General features: G+C 42.9%; 1 protein-coding gene across 4 annotated transcripts in view; it reads right to left on the bottom strand.

Moving 5' to 3' along the window:
• NUDT9 (nudix hydrolase 9) overlaps positions 1-6,487 on the bottom strand; it is a 31,976-nt gene extending 25,489 nt beyond the window's left edge. For 2 of the 4 annotated variants that reach the window (XM_040966578.1, XM_040966579.1), the window contains exon 1: positions 5,885-6,487. In XM_040966578.1, the coding sequence (XP_040822512.1) occupies positions 5,885-5,994 (110 nt within the window). In that variant the 5' untranslated portion in view covers positions 5,995-6,487. The remainder of the gene's footprint in view (positions 1-5,884) is intronic. The other 2 variants (XM_040966580.1, XM_040966581.1) reach the window with 2 other exon arrangements.
• Positions 6,488-22,596: the final 16,109 nt, after the last annotated feature.

The following is a 22,596-nucleotide window of genomic DNA, read 5'->3' as shown; positions in this document are numbered from 1 at the left end:
AAACAAAACCAGAAAAAAGGGAAGAAAATGAGAAACACACAAAATAAAAGGAGGTATGAAATGAATAAATGTATCCATTTAGGGCCCAGCGTGCTAGCCTAGTAGCTAAATCCTGGCCTTGCATGCGCCAGGATTCCACAAGAGCACCAGTTCATATCCCAGATGCTCCACTTCTCACCCATCTCCCTGTTTGCGGCCTGGCAACGCAATAGAATACAGCCCAAGCCTTGGGACCCTGTACGCGTGTGGGAGACCTGGAAGAAGCTCCTGCCTTCTGCTTCAGATTGGCTCAGCTCTGGCTGTTGGGGGTCACCTGGGGAGGGGAGTGAGTCAGTGGATGCATTTTTCTCTGTTCTCCTCTCTATATATCTGACATTCCAATAAAAATAAATCTTTTTTTAAAAAATTTTGATCTATTTAGTTCAAACTCAAAAATTACATTTGCATAGAAAAACTTTTACTGGCAGTAAAATAAAATAAAATTCTTCATGGAATTTACAAGAATTAACCTAAGATTCTTCCTATCTCTCCTGAATGTAACATCACATATAATGTAACCAGCTTCTGGGTATTACAGAAAATAGTTTCACTGCCATCAAGGCATGAATGGCAGGTGTCTGACAGAATAATGATAAACAGATGCCATTACAAACCCACAAATTTCACACAACGAGCGAATCCTAATGTAAGCCACAGGACTCACTCAGAGTCCTAGCCCCAGCCCTAACCCTAACCCTAACCCTAAAACCTAACCCTAAACCCTAATCCTAACCCTAACCTCTTTCAATTATGTAATATCATTTAACTTTCCTCCCTGTTTTTTCAAGGCCTAGTAATGCATGTCTTTTTAGCACTACATGATACTCCTTAGTCTACTAAATTGGATGCACCAAGTTATTCAACCATTCACCTATTGAAGGATATCATGGCTCCTAAGCTTTGTAAATTATACATAAAACTGCTTCCAAAAATCTGTCAGCAGGTCTTTGCGTGGATATAAATTTTCAACTCATTTGGGTGAACACAAAAGAATGTGGTAGTTGGATCATAAAAGATTTAACCTGGGCCCGGCGCGGTGGTGCAAGTGGTTGGGGTCCTTGCCTTGCACGCCCGGGATCCCATATGGGCGCTGGTTCTGTCCCGGCAGCTCCACTTCCCTTCCAGCTCCCTGCCTGTGGCCCGGGAAAGCAGTCCAGAACGGCCCAAGGCTTTGGGACCCTGCACCCGCGTGGGAGACCCGGAAGAGGCTCCTGGCTTCGGATCAGCATAGCGTCAGCCGTTGCGCTCACTTGGGGAGTGAATCATCAGACGGAAGATCTTCCTGTCTCTCCTCTCTGTATATCCGCCTTTCCAATAAAAAAATAATAAAAATAAATCTTTAAAAAAAAAGATTTAACCTATCAAACTGGCTTCTCTGCTTTCCAGTGTGTCTAGTTCTTTCCTATTCTGCCTCCAGCTTTGATGCACAAATCAAGCTATTTTATCACATGTAAAATCTAAAACAACTGCTCTTTCATTTTGCTTTTCACAAGATGCTCTGTGCATCTGTACAGAAAAATGCAGTTAAAATATAAGCTTATTTTGGTGTTAAAAAATGAGATCCATTGACTGACAATCCAAGTATTGTTCAAAATCAGGGAGAAACTAACCAAGAAAGCAGTTAATACCCCAGATGGACAAAACACTAATGTATGGTAGAACATCTGACTTGATTAACCTTTATTAAAAGTAGTAAGGTTCATTGTTTTGATATTGTGAGTTGCTTGCCTCAGCTACCACAGCTTTAAAAATCCAAACAAACTCCCTGAAAACATGATGTACTTGATCCTGGGGCCAGTCGTGTGACAGTAAATAAAGCTGTCACCTGCATGGGCCTGGCACAACAGTCAAGTGGATAAATCCTCGCCTTGCATATGTCAGGATCCTGTATGGCACTCATTCATGACCCAGCTGCTCCACTTCCCTTCCAGCTCCCTGCTTGTGGCCTGGGAAAGCAGTAAAAGATGGCCCAATGCTGTGGGACCCTGTACCTCCACAAGAGACCTGGAAGAAGCTCCTGGATTCTGGCTTCTTTTTTTTTTTTTAAGATTTATTTATTGTTATTACAAAATCAGACATACAGAGAGGAGGAGAGACAGAGAGGAAGATCTTCCATCTGATGATTCACTCCCCAAGTGACCACAACAGCTGGTGCTGTGCTGATCCGAAGCCGGGAGCCAGGAACTTCCTCCAGGTCTTCCACATGGGTGCAGGGTCCCAAAGTTCTTGGGCCATCCTAGACTGCTTTTCCAGGCCACAGGCAGGGAGCTGGATGGGAAGTGGAGCTGCTGGGATAAGAACCGGTGCTCATATGGGATCCCAGCGCAATCAAGGTGAAGACTTTAACCTCTAGGCCATGGCATGGGGCCCCTGGATTCTGGCTTCTGATCAGCTCAGCTCCAGCCATTGAGGCCAATTGAGGGGTGAACAAGCAGACGGAAGATCTTTCTTTCTGTCTCTCCTTCTCTCTGTAGATCTGATTTTCCAATAAAAATACATAAAATCTTTAAAAACAAAAATGCAGTGCTAGCATCCCATTTGGGTGCTGGTCCAAGCTCTGGCTGTTCCTCTTCTGATCCATTTACCTGCTAATGCACCTAGGAAAGCAGCAGAAGATGGCCCAAATACTCTGTACCCACAAGTGAGACCCAAAGGAGGTTTCTGGCTCCTTGTTTCAGACTGGCCAGGATCCGGCTGGTATAGCCATTTAAGGAGTGAACCAGTGAGTGGAAGAATGTGTGTGTGTGTGTGTGTTACATTTGTGTACAAGTAACTCTTTCAAATAAACAAATAAAACTTTTAAAAAATTGATCTGGTCCTAAACTAGTATTCAGTAAACAATGCAAATATATCATGAAAAATATGAATTAAAAAAATAACATGAAACCTATTGCTACAGAGACTAGTAAACAAATTTCAGGTTTGTGCTTAAACGATCAAAACTTTTCATTCAGAATCCTAATTTCTAACAACACTATTATAAAATGAGAATTATGTCTCATGGTTTGGAAATAAGGCAAAAAGTAAATAAAATTAAACAAGTAAGTGTCCAACAGCAGGCATGGATCTTATCTCTTTCTATTTTTACCAAGCACCAAAATCTTTTAAGTAACTTCTTTGGTCAATGATCAAGCAATAACAAGTATATCTGTTATCCAACTGGACATAAGAAATTCTATGCCTGAAGGTTTATTTTCCCAAAACAGATTCATTTTTGCAAGAAAACTAGCAAAAGCCAGACTACACATCTAACAACATAAAGAAGTGCTAATACTATCGATATTTGTCATTTAATGTGAAACACAGAAAAAGTTTCAGAATAAGAATACTTATCATAATTGCATAACCTAGATTTCTTCCTTATATTTCAAATAGATACAAGAAACTCTCTGACCTTACAAATGGGAATTATGTAGCTGATCAAGTTCCTTAAACTGGCAAATTTAAAAGAAATACAATATTGGTATAATACAATAATCATAATAGCCACAAAATGTCTAAAAGCATAGTTCTGGGCCCGGTGTGATAGCATAGCAGTTAAAGTCCTCGCCTTGAACGCTTCAGGATCACATATGGGCACCGGTTCCAATCCCAGCAGCTCCACTTCCCATCCAGCTCCCTGCTTGTGGCCTAGCAAAGCAGTCGAGGACAGCCCAAAGCTTTAGGACCCTGCACCCATGTGGGAGACCCAGAAGAGGCTCCTGGCTTCAGATCACCTCAGTACCGACCATTGCACTCACTTGGGGAGTGAACCATCAGACGGAAGATCTTCCTCTCTGTCTCTCCTCCTCTCTGTATATCTGCCTTTCCAATAAAAATAAATAAATCTTTAAAAAAAAGCATAGTTCTTGCTACATGAAACATATTGTTCGAAAAACTGTAATGTATTAACTCATTTGATCCTCAAAACTCTGTGTTTAAGTACTATCACATTGATTTATTCTAGAAACTTTAAAACCAACAGAAGCTAAGTGAAGTTACCAAAGTCATACACACACACAAAAATCATTCAGAATTCCAGGCCCTAAACACAATGCTCTATGGAAGGATCTTCAAGCTCATTTGGGGAAGGCAATTATGAAAGAATTGCACATAGATATTAATAGATTATTTTTCACCCAAATAAATTGATATTTCTACTTTTTCCTCATAACAGCTCTACTTTGCTTTTAGCTCATACACGTTTATATGCATTCTCAGGAATAAAACATACACATTTCCCACAATTCCCATGGAGATGCTGCTGGGGAATTTGGAAGCACTCACTCCACATGCTGCCACTTTTCTAAAACACAGACACTTGAAACTTTCTGGTCAAATCACAAACACTAAAAAATAATCACTTTAATAATTATTTAATCATTTAAAATAATTAGAATTCTTTAACACAGGTAAAATTCTTGATACAGTTTTTTGTGTCTTTCTCAAAATGTGCAATGGTAGAGAGCAGGGACTCAGTCCAAATCGGATGCTTTAACTTTTGGCTTCTTCTTACAGGCTAAGTACACACACTATCCAATTCTCACTAAATTCACTGCACCTAGGGTTCCAGCATTAAAAATAAAGAGTAACTATCAAGCAACTTGACATTTCTGTGATGGCTTCTAACAAAGAGTTTACTGATTTCCAAAGAACAGAGCCATTTAGTCCTTCCCTCACAAACGCCACTGAAAGAGAACACGGACAAAGGGGAAACAAAATCCATAGCAAGGAAAGGACTAGAACCCTGCTAGTGGAAGAAGACTCTCATCAGCTTAGGGACGTCAGTGGAATCATGCTAACTGACCAACAGGGCAGGACTAGAGACACCCTTCCTACAAGAGAAGCGGAGCAGCTGCAAGCTGGAAGTGAGAGGACCAGAAGTTCCCAGGGGGCTCAGGAGACAACATCCACAGAAACCTCAGGCTTCACCTCTCCAGAATGCGGTCAGGAGTTAGGCTAGGGCAGCTGGGGCAAACACAGCAGAAAGTTGGTGCTGAGTGATGTCACAACTCGCACTAAGGAAAACCAAGTTGGGAAGAGCTGCTCCATTCGCTGCTTGGTAATGCAGGTGACAAAAGGGAGGTCCCTGGCTCCTCCATCTGGTACCTGTTCACACACTCTCCACTCAAACCTAGTGACAGGCTAAGGCTAAGAGGCACTATTCCATAAGCAATACTTATTCCTTACATGAATTAACGCATAAGGAAATAGATCATCACATTCAATCACATGGGGGGGGGGGGAGCAGATGCCTAAGACACCAAAAGCAAACAGAATAATTCTGGAAACAGAATACAAGTTTTGCTTTGATTATCACTTAATATGCTCAAAAGGATTACACACACACACACACACACACACACACGGAAGGTTAACACCGCCAGCGCTGTGTTTACAGACCCAAAGAATAAACACTTGAGGTGGAGAGATGATGAGTACAGAGCAGCTGAGTCATAATCCCTCAATAGTGTGAGAGCAAATATGGGGGGAAAGGCAAACATCATATCACAACCTATCACCTACCCTTGGAAAGTAGACAGGAGCGAGAAGGGCTATTTTATTTTGCTCTGCACCATTTAAGCTGTTCAATTCTTTTTAAATTACGTGCCTGTGTGCATTTTAATAAAGTTTTCGTTACTAACCAGCAAGAGCAGCGTGGGGTAACACCCCCTTCCCGCCCTCAATAAGTGTTATTAAAACTGCGGTGGTCCTGTTGGGGGGCTGATGGTTGACACCCCATTTTAAACCTGGCCCTAGCTTCCGCAAAAGGAAACTAAGACATTCTGGAAGCACGTTGTCATCAACTGGAACCCGCCATCCCTCCCCACCCGCCCAGGGCTCACGGCAGAAGCTGGGGAGTCACCTGTAGGCCGGGATGCGGCGGCAGCCCGCGGCAGCGCGCACAGCCACCCAGGCCAGGGCCACAGACACAGACACGGCGGCCACGGCCTTCCCCAGCGAGCGGCCGGCCATGGGCGCCGGGCAGGCGGCCTCGTCGGGCTGGTGACAGCGGGGGGACCCGCCACTGGCGCCCGCCGCGCAGGCCCGGACAGCGCCGAGGCTGGAGGGCGCTAAGGATCGGGCCGCCCTGCCGTTCCCCAACGGCCCTCCCCAAGTCACAGCCCCGCGCCTTCCCCAAGGGCCACCACGAAATCCAGACCCACAGGAGAAGCGGAAAGCCACCAGGCGGCAGCTACCCGGGGCGGACGACAACCGCGACGGCGACTCGGGCTCGGCGACGTCCCCGGAGAAAGACGGCGCTTTACGGTCGCGCCGCAAAGCGAGCGCCGCGCTGCGCCGACTTCCCGGTGCCCACCGCCACGCCGGGCTGGCCGCGGCGAGGGGAGGTTCCCACCACCAGGGACCCGGAACCGCGATGGCGCCGGGGGCTGCCGGGGGTGGGGTGCAGGAGCCTGGGTGGCAAAGCCCGGGGCTGTCCTGCCTGTCCTAACTCAGCCTTGCGTCTGTCTGCAACTGTGGACCCCGGAAAGAAGAGGCAGAAGAGAAGTGAAACCGTCGCTTTGGGGCTCTTTCCTCTTTTTTTAACCCAGTTCGCTGCAGTTGCCAGTTTGCACGAGGGTTTCGCGGGGGTTGGCCCTTGGGAGCCTGTGGAGGAGTAAACACGCCAGGGATGAAACAAGGACGTGCAGCCTTGGACAGAAGCACAGGCAGCTCCCAGCAGTAACGCTGCAGGAGCCAAGTTGGGGAGCCAGATGGGCCAATGGAGCTTGTAATCCTTCACCTTACATATTCAATATCCTGTTAACAGAACGGAAATTCCATTTTTTTAAGGCCGTGATACCTTGTTTTAATGGTGTGACACAGACATCGACATAAAATCATCTGAAGTGCCAGGTGAATCAAAGTTGAACGACCGTTTTTTTGAAAACCAAATTCTGCAAGATTTGACTGTGTGCTGGTGGGCTTCCAACGGGCGCTTTAAAACGGAGGCTTCCAAACAAGCTCAGTGCCAGAATGTCCTGTTTGTCCTCGTCATCCCCCAATCACCCCCATCCCCTGACAGGCAGAAGAACCTCTTAGTGCAGCATCTTCAGAAAGCTCGCAATTACAAATGCTTTAATTTTAAATTTTAAAAAGTAAATAAAATGCTTTTGGGCCTGGCACAATACCTTCGTGTCTAAAGTCTTTGCCTTGCATCCGCCCAGGATCCCATATGGGTGCCAGTTCATATCCCTGCTACTCTACTTCCCATCCAGCTCCCTGCCTGTGGCCTGGGAAAGCAGGACCTTTGGGACCCTGCACCCGTGTGGGAGACCTGGAAGAGCTCCTGACTCCTGACTTTGGATCAGCTCAGCTCCAGCACTTGCACCCAACTGGGGGGTAAATCATCAGATAGAAGACCTTTCTTTATATCTTCTCTGTATATCTTCCCAATAAAAATAATAAACCTTTGAAAATAAATAAAATGCTTTCTCTACACTTTGAGGTGTATCCCCCAGCCAACACTGCCCTGACGCAGGAGCCATCTCTTTGCCATGGGGTCGTTTCAGGGAGGTAAAGCAGCTTTCAGCCTCTCCGAGCTGGGTGCTTCGCTGTATCTTATCTCATTGCATTTTAGAATAGAAACATAGGAAGCCATTCCCTCCTGAGTAAGTAGTCATGAATCCTCAGAACGCTTAGGTGCATTCTTCAAACCCCTTTCTCTAACGTTCTTCCCTGCTTCTCTCAGCTCACACCAGCCCTTTGGTTCAGACAAAAAGGCACTGAGGTGGCAGGACGCTCATGGTGGTAGAATTACTGGACAAAATCTACTGTTTCCCTTCGGGGTTGGCTTTGTTTCTGATACCTCTTTTAGGTAAGGAAGTAACCCAGCTGAGAATCCCCTTGTCTGAAATATTTAGGAACAGAGATGCTCACAGTTGCTAAGGTTTTATTATTATTTTTACTAATACTTTCAAGATCTGATGAGATAGTGTAAGAATGGGACCCAGCTCTAAACATGAGTTGTATTTCCGTTTCGTAACACTGTCTACGTGTATCTGAAGGTAACTGCATGACGTTACAATGTGCCTGCACTTTGCAGCCCAACTGTCAAGGTCAAACCTGGAATTTTCCATTTGGATAATTGGCCATGTCAACATCCGGAGTTTCATATTTTCGAGTTCTTCAGGTTTCATATTTTGGGATAGGGACGTGGGAGTTGTCCTGATAAAATGCGTTTTTAAAATACTTGGCTTCCTCTGACCAGATAAAGTTTGTGCTCAATGTTCTTGACTGCCATTTATCCTTCTAAAACCAGAAATGACTTAGGTAGGCTTTGTTTGCAGAGTTAAGCTCCTCCAGAGTCTGCCCACACATTGGTTCACCAAGGAAAAGGGAAGTGAGGCAGTGAGTTACAAACCCTTTGGTCAAAGAAAGATGGAACCTCAAGTTTCTTTGCAAATCAGCCTCTTGATAAAATCAATTCAGTAAGTTGACCGAAGGATATAGCCAGTCCACAAGGTTCCTGATCTAAGATGCATGAGCTTATTTATCTCCTCACTAGATACAGATGTTTATTTTGATGTTTGATCTTGTTTTGAAGGTCCTTTCAGGAACCTCAGTCCCTAAGCAAAGGTAATAACCACTAAATAAAAGCCTACTTTGCCACCATCAAAAAGCCCCATTGGGGGCTGGGCATTTGGTCTGAAAATTAGGAGGCTGGTTGGGATGCCACATCCATCACACATCTGGGTTGTCTGGTTGGGATGCCGCATCCATCACACATCAGAGTGTCTGGGTTGAGGTTTCTGCTCTGCTTTCAATTCCGACTTTATGACAGTGCAGATGCTCCATTCTGACACCAAGCATGTGGCACAGAGACATAGGAGCAACAGTCTAACTGACCTGCAAGACATAGTGATCTCTGATACAGAAAAGAGCACGACCATGATAAGCAATAGAAAGGCCAGTGTACCAAAGCACGCTGGTCAACCAGAGCCTTCACAATCCTTGGGGAGGATGGCGGTGTGCTCCAGAACAGAGAGCAGCTTTACCTGCTACATCACAATGCAGGACCTAGAATGGGTCTTCTAAAAAGGGTATTTTTTTTTCTAATGAAACGGGACAATTTCATTTCATAGGCACAATTTACCTTGATCATTTTGCCAACCTCCTTTACTCCTGCTAGAAAGGAGGGCACATTCCCGGATCAGGAACAGTTTTCTTGAGAACATTAATGACTAAAACCACACAGTGAATGACTCAGTGTGCAAGAAGGAACCTGACCTCTTTATGGAGTTGCACTAGCCATGCACAGAGCATTTCTGAAGCATTGAGGAAAATGAACTGCTGTTTGCTAAGTCACTGTGATTTCTTCTGGGGGGAGGAGAAGATAGCATTGTGCAACAGCACATTAAGCCTCTGCCTGTGATTCAGGCACCCCATATCCACTTGCAGTTCAGTTTCATGCTAATACATCTGAAAAAGCAGCAGAAGAAAACCCAGTTACTTGGGCCCCTGTACATACGTGGAAGACCAAAGTGAAGCTCCTGGTTTCCCAGCTTCTGTCTGGTCTAAGCATGGGCATGTGGGGAATAAATTAGCAGATGGAAGATCTTTCTGTCTCTCTCTGTAACTCCAGTTTTCAAAGAGAAAATAAATGGTTTTTTGAAATGCTAGTTGGGACACCTGTAACTGGTGGCGGAGGTGCCGAGTTCACAGTCTAAGGTCCTGGCAGTCCCCAGTCCTTCTCCGATGTCGACATCTTGCTAATGCCTGACCTAGGAGTCAGCAGGCGATGACTCACATGGGACCCACCCATGTGGGAGACTCAGTTTCTGGCTCCTGGCCCAGCTCTGACTTACTTACTTTTGGGGAGTGAACAGCAGACGAGAATGGGAGACACACACTCTCACTCTTACTGCTTCTAGACTTGTCTCTGTTCCTTTCAAAGAAAAGCAATTAAAGTTCTTTCAGGCCCGACACTATGGCTCAGTAGCTCACTTGCAAGTGGTGGAATCCCATATGGGTGCGAGCTTAGGTCCTGGCTTACCCATTTCCCATCCAGCTACTTGTGGTCTGGGAAAGCAGTAGAAGATGTCCCAAGGCCTTGAGACCCTGCACCTGCATGGGAGAGCCAGAAGCTCGGGGGGGGCTCCTGGCTTCGGATTGGCTCAGCTCTGACCATTGAAGCCATTTGGGGAGTGAGCAAGCAGATGGAAGACCTACTCTCTGTCTCTCCTTCTCTATATAAATCTGCCTTTCAAAATAAAAAATAAATAAATCTTAAAAAAAAAAAAAAGAAGGAAAGAAATTGGAACTAGATAAGGAGGAGCCTCAGAGTGGAGTTGAGTGGAAGTCAGGTTTCTTTTTCTTTTTTTTAAAGGACTGTTTTAAAAAGAAGATTTAGAGGGAAGGAGAGACAGAGAGAAAGATCTTCCATCCAGTGGTTCACTCCCAAAGAAGCTACAACAGCAACCTGGCACCCATATGGGATCCCAGCGCATGCCAGGCAAGGACTTTAGCCACTAGGCTGTTGCCCGGAAGTCATGTTTCTAATTACCCATACCCACCCGCAAGCATCGTCACCTCCCTCTTGTCCCCTGTCATCACCTGGATCTGAAGGGGGCTCTCCCCACCCCGACTCTCTTCCCTCATAGTAAAGATTTTCTTCATGTCGTCTATGTTCTTTCAGCCAAGGAAACCTTCATAACTACTCTTGCTTCTTGATGAGTTAATGCTCGCTGAGGCAATCTTTCAAATCCTTTCTCACATAACAAAGCCTGGCTTTCAAGATTAATTTAAAAATCCAATTTAACAATTGCCTCTTTGTTCTAATTCATATCTGTCCTTCTCCACAAAACACTGAAACTATTATTTCATTGGTTTTCCTTCCCTAGGGAAGTAAGATAACTCAGAATTTAAAAACATATACATACATCTGCAATTTTTCAGAAGCAATGTCCTCAGAATATTTTTTATCTTGACCATGTAATCTGGGCAAACTATTAGCCTCCCCATATCTATTTCTTCATCTATAAAATGAGGGACGGGGGCTCCACATCACAGGATGATTAGGATTAAAGGTGGTAGCTTTTGTAAAATGTAACAACATGGGAGTCATTATCCTTTACAACCTTTACATTATCATTTGCAATAAGGCACCTATTACTTGCTATGCGCATTACACACTTCACAACATTTTCTGATGCCGTTAGGAGGGTAGTATGTTTGTGCTGTTCTTAGGAGAGTACAGACTCATAAAACTTAAATAATTTGCTCAGGGTGGCACACATTACCTAAGACTTATTAGAACTGTGTGTGTTGGTCTTTTTTGGCTGCTATACAAATTACCACAACCAATTGTTTAAAACAATAGAAAGGTATTTTCTCCCAGTTTTAGGACCAGAAGTCTGGAATCAATTATAATAGGCCAAAAACAAGGCGTATGGGGACTGTGCTCCCTCCAAAGACAATTCATCATTTGCCTCTTCCAGCTCCTGGTGGTTGCCAGCATTCCAGGGCTTGTGGTCACATCACTCCATTCTCTGCTTCTATGGATACATTACCTTCCCCTTTGTGTCAAATCCCACCTTGCATCTCATATGTCATCTCTTACGATTCCATTTAGTGCCTGCCTAGATGATTCAGTATAATATCACACATATAAGAATCCTATTACATTTCCAAATAGCCTGTTGCACAATCAGTCATAGTTACAGGCGCTGGGGATTAGGGGCCGATAGGTTTTGGAATCATTATTCACTATACCAGCTTTCAAATTTACATCAGATACAATATTGTGAAAAATGATGAGGAGTCTGGATCATATTCTAAGAGCCTTGGTAGCAAGGTATGTTTTCTCTTTATTGTGTGAGAGGAGCCACAGAACAAAAATGGGCACCTTGGTCAGTTGATGGAGGAAAGAAATGCAGACACACACCTTGGAAGCAGCCTAGCATTTACATGGTTGTACATTACTCTTACCACCTAATCTTACAGGAATGTCTGAGTCCTTTCAGGAGTAATCTCAGCAGAACCTTTCTAATCTGCACTTGAGGGAATATTAATTCCACAACGCTGAGCTGATTGAATTCAGACAGCATTTGCCACGCGTAGTTTGTAAGCAGCAACAATTACATGATAAGGAAGAGCAGGGCAGACTGTGCCTGGAAACTTTGGGTTCACAGAATGCTGGTACTGGAAACCAAGGTCAAATCCATGGACAATGGTCCACAAGGTCAAGATCAAGGCCTGCAGGCGAGGGTCTGCAGTTGGGCAATGCTCCAAGGCCAAAGGGTATGTGCTTTAAGTTATGTGCTGGCAAACAATTGGATAGCAACATGCAGAGATAAGAAGCAAGAACCCCACCTGCCATGTTACACAAAAATCAGCTCTAACTGGATCTAAATCTGCATCCAGAAACCATCAGACTGTTAGAGAAAAACATAGGAAACACTATGCAAGATATAGAGTAGGGAAAGACTTCTTGAGAAGGACATCAAAAGCCCAGGTAGTCAAAGCCAAAATAAACCATTGGAACTACATCAAACTAGAAAAGCTTTTGTACAGCAAAGGAAATGATCAACAAAGTGAAGGAGCAACCAATGGAATGGGAGAAAATCATTGCAAACTACATAGCTAGTAGGGGACAAATATCCAGGATTTACAAAGAGCTTCAGAAACTCAGTGACAGCAAAACAAACAACGTTGTGAAGAAATGGGTGAAGCAAAAGAACAAACATTTTTCAGAAGAACAAATTCAAATGGCTAATAGATATATTAAAAAAAAAATTCTCAGGCTCCCTAACCATCAGGAAGATACAAATGAAAACCACATTGAGGTTCCATCTTACTCTATTGATATTGGTCTACATTCAGAATTCTAACAACGCCCTGGTGCGTTGGATGTGGAGAGAAAGGTACTTTCCTACTCTGTTTACTAGTACAACCACAATGGAAATCAGTATGGAAAGTGCTAAGAGAACTAAAAAGAAACCTGCCACATGATTCAGCCATCCCACTGCTGGGAATATATCCAAAGGAAATGACATTTACATATGAGAAAGGGATCTGTAAACCTATATTCACAGTAACAAAATCTACAATAACAGAGATGTGGAAATAGCTCAGATACCCATCCAAAAAGGAGTGGGTAAAGAAACTGGTGTATCTACTTCATGGAATAATACTCAGCCATCAAAAAGAATGAAATTCTATCATTTACAACCAAATGGTTCCAACTAGGAACTGTTACGCTCAATGAAATAATTCAATCCCAAAAGGACAAATATCATATGTTCTATCTGATATTAGTCAACCTTCATGCAAAATACAAGATCGACTGCCCTTTCACTATTGTTTTTGCTACAACTCATGTTTTTTGATATTTTTGTTCTTATTTTCATTTCTTCAAAATAGTTTCTTGTCTATTATTAAATTTTTCAGTGACTCATAAATCATACAGTAGTATTGTTTTCTCCAGGAAGATTTTTTATTTTGTTTTTCATTTCTTCAACGACGCATTGGTCATTCAGTAACATGTTATTTAAATTCATGGCATTGTAATTTTTTTACTTTATTCCTATTGTTGATTTTGTTTTATGGCTATTAATTTAAGGGAATGTATGGTAATATGCAGTGGGTGTGGATGACACAAAGGTGTAAAGAGAACAGCTCCCCTGTTGGCAAGGCTACAAGGAGCTCCCAGCTGTATGGCAAGGCCTGGCAGATGTCTCTCTAACCACCTCGATGCAGCTTCACCCATTTCGCATGGGCACTCAACCACCCCATTAACAATTCTGTAACTCACTGAAACATTATTGTTTGCACTTGTGAGATGGGTTTTGTAACCGAGGTGAGCTTGGAAGTTAATATTGCTGTTAATGTCTTTATCAGTTATACACAAGAGCACAATTAAGCCCATGCCATTTCTGGACACCTCATTGTGTACCTAACCATTGCCTCAGAATTTGGTCCAGACATGTAGTGTGCTATCTGGGAAAGGGCTTGATAAGCATCCTAAATATTAGTGAAAGTGATAAGAGTATGAGCTGAACTGCTATGACAACAAACACAGTTATTGTGATCTTAAAGGCTAACCTGTCCTTGCAATTCTTTGAAGCATAGAAAATATATCTGTTTCAGCCACTTTCGTGATTTTTGGCCTATAGGAATTTAAGGATGCTTTTATTAATAGATACACTTTTAACTGTTATTTGATTGCTTATGGGGTTATAGAGCCTGTAGTTGTAGGGGGATTTAATATTTGAAACTTTTGTATTGGATCTTTTATGTTTCCCCTTGTAACATATTTTCCCATTAAGTGATATATAAATTATAGAAATAGAAATGCAGTAGGAAGAATGTATTACTGATTAGTAGCTAATCTTTAACTTCTTCATGTTGTAAATTTCTGTTTTTCTCCCTGTTGTTGATTTTTGTATTATGGCTTTTCATTTAAGGGGATGTATAGTAACTGTGTAATGGAGACTGTCATATCCAGATATAAGGATACAATGCAGTATGCATTTCTACTTCCAAAGCAAAGATGGACTCCCAATGAAACTGTTAAATATATCTTGGCAATAGGATGCTGGATTGTTTCCCATTGTCCATACCCATAATGTCAAGATACACTTAGACAGCAGAATGATAAACTTATGATTGTTTATGAAGGACTATACTATTGTAAAAAATATATGGGAAATCAATGGGGGTGGAGAAGGAACTTGGGAAAGTGGTACCGGAAGTCCCAGAGCCTATGGAATTATATCATAAAATAAAAAATAAAATTAAAAAAATGACATGTGCTGACTTCTGTACATGGGTTACCCTGTTGCTTTCTAATCATCAGGCATTGGCTGGTTAGCATCAATATGAGAGGTGGCTATCAACATGCCCCATCAACTGCTGTAATTTGACTCCCTAAGCAGTTCAATAAAAGGTTAAGGCAACCAGCCTTCCAGGTCGACCTCCCTCAAAGAAAGGGGCATCCTTTTGGCCGCTTGCTCTCATAGTCTCCAACTTGTGTCTGTCTTATTTCTTGTTTTTCTCAATGCTGTGTTACTCCCTCTCCAAGCCAGTTCACGCCATGCTGGTCAGAGTTAATGCCATGCATTTTGTCTGGGAGCCCTCTGTACAGCATTATCCCAAAGGGAACTGGGAGAAGGAATCAGTGGGCTCCCACTAATAAAAACACCCCCTCTGTATGGAAATTGGCCTTGCAGTGCTTTGCAGAGACTATCGATCACCTGGGTTACCAGGTATATTCTGTTCCTCAATCTTGGCTGGCATTCTTACTGCCAACCTCTGTCTCACATCTGAGGTTCATATGTGAATATTGGGACCTGTGTTTTGGTTGTCTCCAGAAATATATTTTTGGTGAAGAAGCCAGAAGAGATCAAGAATGGTAATAAGTCCGAGCAGAATTCTCTGCCTCTAGTCTACTTCTGTCCTTTTCTCCTGCTTTGTCTTTCTTGCTCAATTGCAGCCACAGGTTCTTTTTTTTTCTTTTAATTTTTATTTTTCACGGTAATTACACAGTTGATCAGGATGGAAAGGATCGAGGGTTAGGGATAAATGGGTGAAATCATTATTCCCAAATTTGCTATTTCTTCTTGTTTCTGGAGAAGAAGAGAGATAGTCGGGGAAGCCACACTCAACTTCACAAATGTCCCAGTACCCAGAGATGGGGAACCACCACCTGATATCCACCAAAGGTCCTGGTGTGTGCGTGTTCCAAGGGTTCTGACCAAGTGATTTGGATAGTTCTGAGATGCTGCCAATTTCACTGATCCAAGGATAATGCAACTCTCCCAGTGTTTTTTGGCTAATATGGTCAACCTCAAGTCTCCATTAATCCAGGTTTTTGCTGCCATTGTTTGTCTGGGGTAGTTGCCCAATTTGCTCTGTTCTCCTTCTTCTGCTATGGTACCAAATGGGCTGCCATATTCTCCATGTGCATGAGGGTCTGTGCCCACTGCTCCACCTTTTTCACTGATGAGGGCATATTCTTGCAGGCAAGTTCAAGGACCTAGGCCAGGCAACCACAGGTTCTTTCATCACACTCACACAGGCACAGCTCCAGTGAGGAAATGCTATTAGAGTACTCCTTACAGGAAGAATCCTGTGGTAGGCTAAACTGAGATTGGAATGGGGAAGATTAATTAGGCACCAATTCCATCTCCTCAGTCCCTAGTTGCCTTTACATGATTTAGCAAGTAAGGTGTAAAGCAACAACTAACCTTGACCCAGCCCTCACCTATTTGGACAGCCTCTTGCAGAGAACCTAAAGAACCAATCTCTTAATGGCGGAGTGGAGAGATAATCTAAGATGTAAATGAATTGTTCATTTATTCTTCCACCTAAGACTTCAACCTAGGAGCATTTAACAGAATGAGGTTATTGAGTGGCAAAGGAGATAGAACAAATGGTCTACCAGGAAGTAAACTACTGCGGGCCTATTCTTCACTTCCAGGGAACAAGGAGTGGCTCCAAAGAGGACACAGACTATGTGTCAAATTTCTGCTCCCATAAAGCCAAGACCACTCTAGTTCTTCTCAGACTAATAGGATATTACAGTTATGAATTCCTAGACATTAGGAAATAATGAAGCCCCATAGCAGGCCTTCAAGAACAAGCCAGAATAGGATACTTTCCTTTGGGAAAGAACAACACACAGCTTCACACCATTAAAGATTACATGACTAAGTTCCCCATACTAAAGTTATCACACTCAGTCCTTCAAAACAGACGGGCTTCTGACATTCTGTTACCCAAGGGGTGTCTGTGTAATTTTCTATGAAGGGTGTTGGTTTTGGGATCAGTCAAATTGGGCATGTAAAAAAAAAAAAAACTCTATTTAATGTTTACTGGCTAAGGCCAGAAAATTCTAGGATCAGGTTGAATATAGTTAGGATTTGAACCATAATATCTGATCATGGAAATCCTGGTTGTCGCTCTTTCTCAGTCCTGTAGCTCCTACTGCTTCTCTTTGGGTCCTGTATCTTTAATGTCCTATCTGTCTGTAACAGAAGGCAACACACTAAGTTCCAGGAGAGCAGGAGATAGGGCTTCCCCTCTACGCTACTGTACAATATGGCCAATATTCTGGATGATGGAGCAAAATCTTTTCCCAGGCCACCTCCAAATACCAGAGAACAAACAGAAAAGAATACATCAAACCAGCTATAAGAACCTAATGTTATCCCCATAAGGCTCATAAGTTACCTCTTTTAAAAAAATATTTATTTATCTGCATTTCAAAGACAAATTTACAGAGAGAAGGAGAGACAAAGAGAGAAAGCTCTTCCATCTGCTGATTTACACACCCAAGTGGCACCAATGGTTGGAGCTCAGCAAATCTGAGGTCAGGAGCCAGGAGCCTCTTCCAAGTCTCCCATATGACTGCAAGGTCTCAAGACTTTGAGCCATCCTCTACTACTTTTCCAGGCCACAAGCAGGGAGTTGGATGGGAAGTGGAGCAACAGGGACACAAACCAGCACTCATATTGGATCCCAGCACTTACAAGGGGAGGATTTGAAAAATGAGCTATGCCACTGGGACTGAGTTACTTCTCTTGAGGGGACAATGTTTGGTATGAACGTATGTGTGCAAGGGAGGCCAAAGAACAAAAATGGAAAGTTCAGTGCAGTTAGAGGAAGGAAGAAATGTAAAAACCTCAGCTCAATGTTTCCACATTTGACACCTTGCCCACATCCCATAAACCTGTAGATGGGCCCCAGCTTTCCCTAGGGGAAACGTGCAGCAGCAGACTATTGGTTCCAATAACAACATGCTGATGAAAACCCAAGAGAAATGTTACAAATGCTATGTGTGGAAATCCCTTTGCCCAGCAATATTCCAGAGGTAGCAATATCCCAACAGTATTCCAGAAGAGAAGCAATGGACCCATATGCAAAAAAAAAATCACAGTGTAGTTGTACATCTGGGTTTTGATTCTTTCCTGAGAGGCCTGCCTGGCCTACCAGGTATATTCTTTTCATTTATCTTTGCTAGCTTGCTTACTGTCAATCTCTGTCTCATGTCTGAGATTATTTTCTTATGGGAAGACAAGCATCTCTGTTCCAGCTGTCTTCAGTAACGTAAGGATTGTAAGAAGTCTGGAGTGATTTAATCAAAGGAAAAGATGATTGTATTTTCTATCCAAGTATGGTCATGTCCTAAAAGATAGGAATAGTAAAGGTAGCAAATTTGGAAAGACATAACAGGTGGTTTTCATGTTTACAGCACCAAGGGGAAACCCAGTGAAAGGGAAGTCTAATAACTTTATGAAGAAGTTCAGAATAGTCATTGTGGAACAAAAGCAATTTTGAGCTGAAAGCATTTGAGAACAATGTTTTTTCTGCCTACTAGCTGCTTAAAAGCAGAAGCTACCCATATAACTCCAATGTCATAAACCCTCATTCCAGGGTGCTTTGCAACCAAAAAGATCAGCTCCTGGAGGGAAGCCAGAACCACTTGTATCTTCTTCCTTGCCCTGCTGCTACAACAGAAGGCCACAAGCTGCGTCATTTATAAAGAAACATTTCTAACAGTTCCGGATCCTGGGCTAGCCAGGATCATGTGCTTTACCGAATGTTGAAGGAAATATGTGGGTACCGTAAAAAGGCTAATGTGAGCTTTACTCGGGGCAGAACGCAAGTGACCTGGACCAAGGAGACAAGAGGTCAGTGAGTCTTGGGAGTGCTTCAAGTGGTCAGATTGTATTCTGAAGATAGCGACTCCCACAAGAGAGATTTTTCATTTAGCATCACTCACTAAGCACAAATTGGCTTAGCCCAAAGAAGCAGTCTTGGGGGTCAGGGGAAGCAGGATTTCTCACAGGCAGGAGTACACATTCTTAAAAAAATTGACTGGGGTCAGCATTGTGGCACAATGTGCTAAGCCTTTGCCTACAACACCAGTTTCTCATATGGGCCCTGATTCTAGCTCTGGCTGCTCCATTGCCTATCCAGCTCCCTGCTAATGCACCTGGGAAAGCAATGAGAAATGACCTAAGTGTTTGGGCCCCTGTCACCTAGCTGGGGAACTCAGAAGAAGCTCCTGGTTCCTGGCTTCAGTCTGGCTCAGTTCCAATCATGGAGGCCATTTGAAGAGTGAATCAGTGGATAGAGTTATTTTTCTCTATATCTTTCCCCTGCCCCACTCCTGTCACGCTGCTTTTTAGTTAAATAAAAACATGTTTTTAAGAAAAAAAAGTTTAAAAAATAAAGGAAATTGGGCCCGGCGCGGTGGCGCAAGTGGCTAAGTCCTCGCCTAGCACGCCCGGGATCCCATATGGGCGCCGGTTCTAATCCCGGCAGCCCCGCTTCCCTTCCAGCTCCCTGCCTGTGGCCTGGGAAAGCAGTCGAGGACGGCCCAAAGCTTTGGGACCCTGCACCCGCGTGGGAGACCCGGAAGAGGCTCCTGGCTTCGGATCGGCATAGTATCGGCCCGTTGCGCTCACTTGGGGAGTGAATCATCGGACGGAAGATCTTCCTCTCTGTCTCTCCTCTCTGTATATCCGCCTTTCCAATGAAAAAATAATAAAAATAAATCTTTTAAAAAAAAAATAAATAAAGGAAATTATTAGTCACAGCTCCATAAAAATATTGCATGCCGAGAAGTCTCACTGCATAATTTCTGTAAATGATTTTAAAAAAATGTATAGTTCAAGAACAAAGGATTCTGTGTTTGGCATTGTAGCCTAGTGACTAAAGTCCTTGCCTTGCATGTGCCAGGATCCCATATGAGCGCCGGTTCGTATTCCAGCTGCTCCCCTTCACCTCCAGCTCCATGCCTGTGACCTGCGAAGACAGTCCAAAGCCTTGGAACCCTGTACCTTGGGACTTGGAAGAAGCTTCTGGCTCCTGGCTTTGAATCAGCTCAGCTCTGGCCATTGTGGCCACTTGGGGAGTGAATCAAAGGATAGAAGATCTTTGTCTCGCCTTCTTATGTAACATCTGACTGTCCAATAAAAATATATATATATTTGATATATATATATATATATTTGATATATATATATATATCAAAAAAAAAAAAGAACCAAGGATTGTACAGGTTGCTCCACATGCTAAGGGGAAGCAGACACTACATGTACATCACCTGAATTGTCCTATGGATAAGATTAACAGCTCTGGGGCTGGTACTGTTGCAAAGCAGGCACAGTTGCCACCAATGGCACTGACATCACATATGGATACATGTTTGAGACCAAGTGCTTCACTTCCTATTCAGTTGCCTACTAACGAACTGGGAAAGCAGCAGAGAACAGCCAAAGTGATTGGGCACTTGCATCCAAGTGGGAGACCTGAAAGAAGCTCCTGACTCCTCACTTTGTACCAACCTATCTCTGTCTTTCAAATAAAATAAATATATCTAAAAAGCATGTATGTATATGCTAAATATATTTATATATATGTGTGTGTGTGTGTGTGCATTTAAATTTTATCAGTGTGGTTGAGGTTATTTGATTCAGGGATTTTCAACTGTTTTACTGCAGGCACAAAGTAAAAGGCAATGGAGTTTAGCTAGAGAGCTGATGCTAATTTTTTTAAGATTTATTCATTGTTATTGCAAAGACAGATTTAAAGAGAGAAGGAAAGGCAGATCTTCCATCCGCTGCTTCACTCCCCATGTGGCCGCAACAGCTGAAACCGAGCTGATCCGAAGCCAGAAGCCAGGAGTTTTTTCTGGGTCTCCAAGGTGGGTGCAGGGTCTCAAGCACTTGGGCCATCCTCCACTGCCTTCCCAGGCCATAAAGAGGGAGCTGGATGGAAAGTGAAGTAGCCGAGAGATGAACCTGTGTCCATATGGGATCCTGCACTTGCAGAGGGTGGATTAGCCAAATGAGTCATTGTGCCAGCCCTGATGCTAATCCGAAGAATGATTGCAATGAAGAGTCATGGGATCTGAAATAACTAAGCAGAGGAAGAAGGAACCGAGTCAAGTGACTAGTAGCTAATTGGAGGACACCAATCAAGCAAAGGCACTAGGTTCACTCAAGTTGGTAGGCCGGAAGTGAAAGCAGAGAGGCTCTACATTGAGACTAGGACGCAGTGCACCAACTAGGGATATCACGGTTGTGATACAATCAGGAACAGGTAATAAAATGAACTGAGAAAAAGGCAGGTCTATCACTCATTAACCATTCTAGTCTCCTTCTGTCTCTGCATACTGTCCAACAAGTAATTGTTTTTACCATTGCACAACAGCAATTGATTGGGCAATTGTCAGGGGATTTAGCTTCAACATTTATGAAAAAGAAGTGAACTCCCATAGGTTAAACACACAATAAATAAAACTGTAATGCACAAAAAGAGATTATAAAATAAAGCGTCCTGGCAGCCTTGTAATGCTCTAGGGCAATCAAGGATTTAAACCCTTTTATGGCATGGAAGCCTGAAATGAATTTAGCAAAAAGTATTAGATGGTTTCATTTTACGATGAAGTAGACTTGATAGTAGGAAAGAGAAACAAAGCTAAGCAATTAACTTTAAACTCACTCAATGGTGTGGAATTTTATTGTGAGCATTTTTTGGTTTGAAACAATGAACTTAGTCCAAGAGCTTGGACCAAACCAATAACCTCCTAAAAATTCTATTTAATGCTAGTAAAACCTTGCTGTTTTAAGAGGTTGTTGTGAGAATCAGTGATATTTATGAAGTGATTATCTCATCTCAGAGTTCAAACAGCTGAATCATTGTGTAGTCGAGAAACTCGCCAAAGCCACATAGTAATAAAAGCTAGAACAGAAACGGAGATATCTTGGCCAAAGGGCTGGTTTGGGGTAAGAGATAAATGAATGATTAGATATACTCAGTCTATGCTTGTAAGAAAATTTAAGGAATAAATGTGCATTGGAATGCTGGATAAAAATTATCAGGTTCAAGCCAAAGGGCAAGACCAGGGCAATACAGCTGTGACTTGCTCTTAGCAAGATAGAAACTGAAGCTACAGGCTTAGTTAAAATATCTGAAGAGATATTGACATGTGAGAGAACTTCCAAAAGTTCACAGAAAATAGAATTAAAAGATATGTTAATTTAGTGCCAAAGGACAGCGGAATAAATCTAAAACTAAGTACAAAACTAAGGATTGGCGCTGACTCATGGATTAAGCCACTGTTGGCCACGCTGTGTCCAATATTAACTGGACAGTAGTCAGTTCAAGTCCTGACTACTCAGCTTCCATTCTAGCTTCCTACTAATGTGCCTGGGAAAGCAACAGAAAAAAGCCCAAGTGCTTGCTGCCTTGCCACCGATGAGCAACCAGGCTGGAATTCCGAGTGCCTGGCTTCGCCCAGTCCAGGTGGCTATTGCAGTCATCTAGGCAGTGAACCAATGGAAGAAAGGGTATGTGTGTGTGTGTGTGTGTGTGTGTGTGTGTGTGTTTCACTCATTGCTAGCCTGCCTTTCAAATGAATAAATATCAGAAAAGTAAGTATGTTATAAAACACATACACGCAGAGGTAGCTTTGTGCCTATGTTGACACAGGCAACTGTGATATAAAAAAGCATGGTATCAAAAGATAATTTCTATAAATTGGACGTGGTCAAAATTGCAAGCTTGTGTTTCAAAGGTCACTACTGACATTCAACAAATAGAATGGAAGAATACATTTGTAAA

This window comes from Ochotona curzoniae, unplaced genomic scaffold (assembly GCF_017591425.1).
Source record: "Ochotona curzoniae isolate NIBS_2020 unplaced genomic scaffold, NIBS_Ocur_1.0 scaffold_4506, whole genome shotgun sequence".
Taxonomy (NCBI): Eukaryota; Metazoa; Chordata; class Mammalia; order Lagomorpha; family Ochotonidae; genus Ochotona; species Ochotona curzoniae.
Note: the sequence above shows the minus strand (reverse complement) of the source record. Positions and strands in the feature narration are given on the sequence as shown.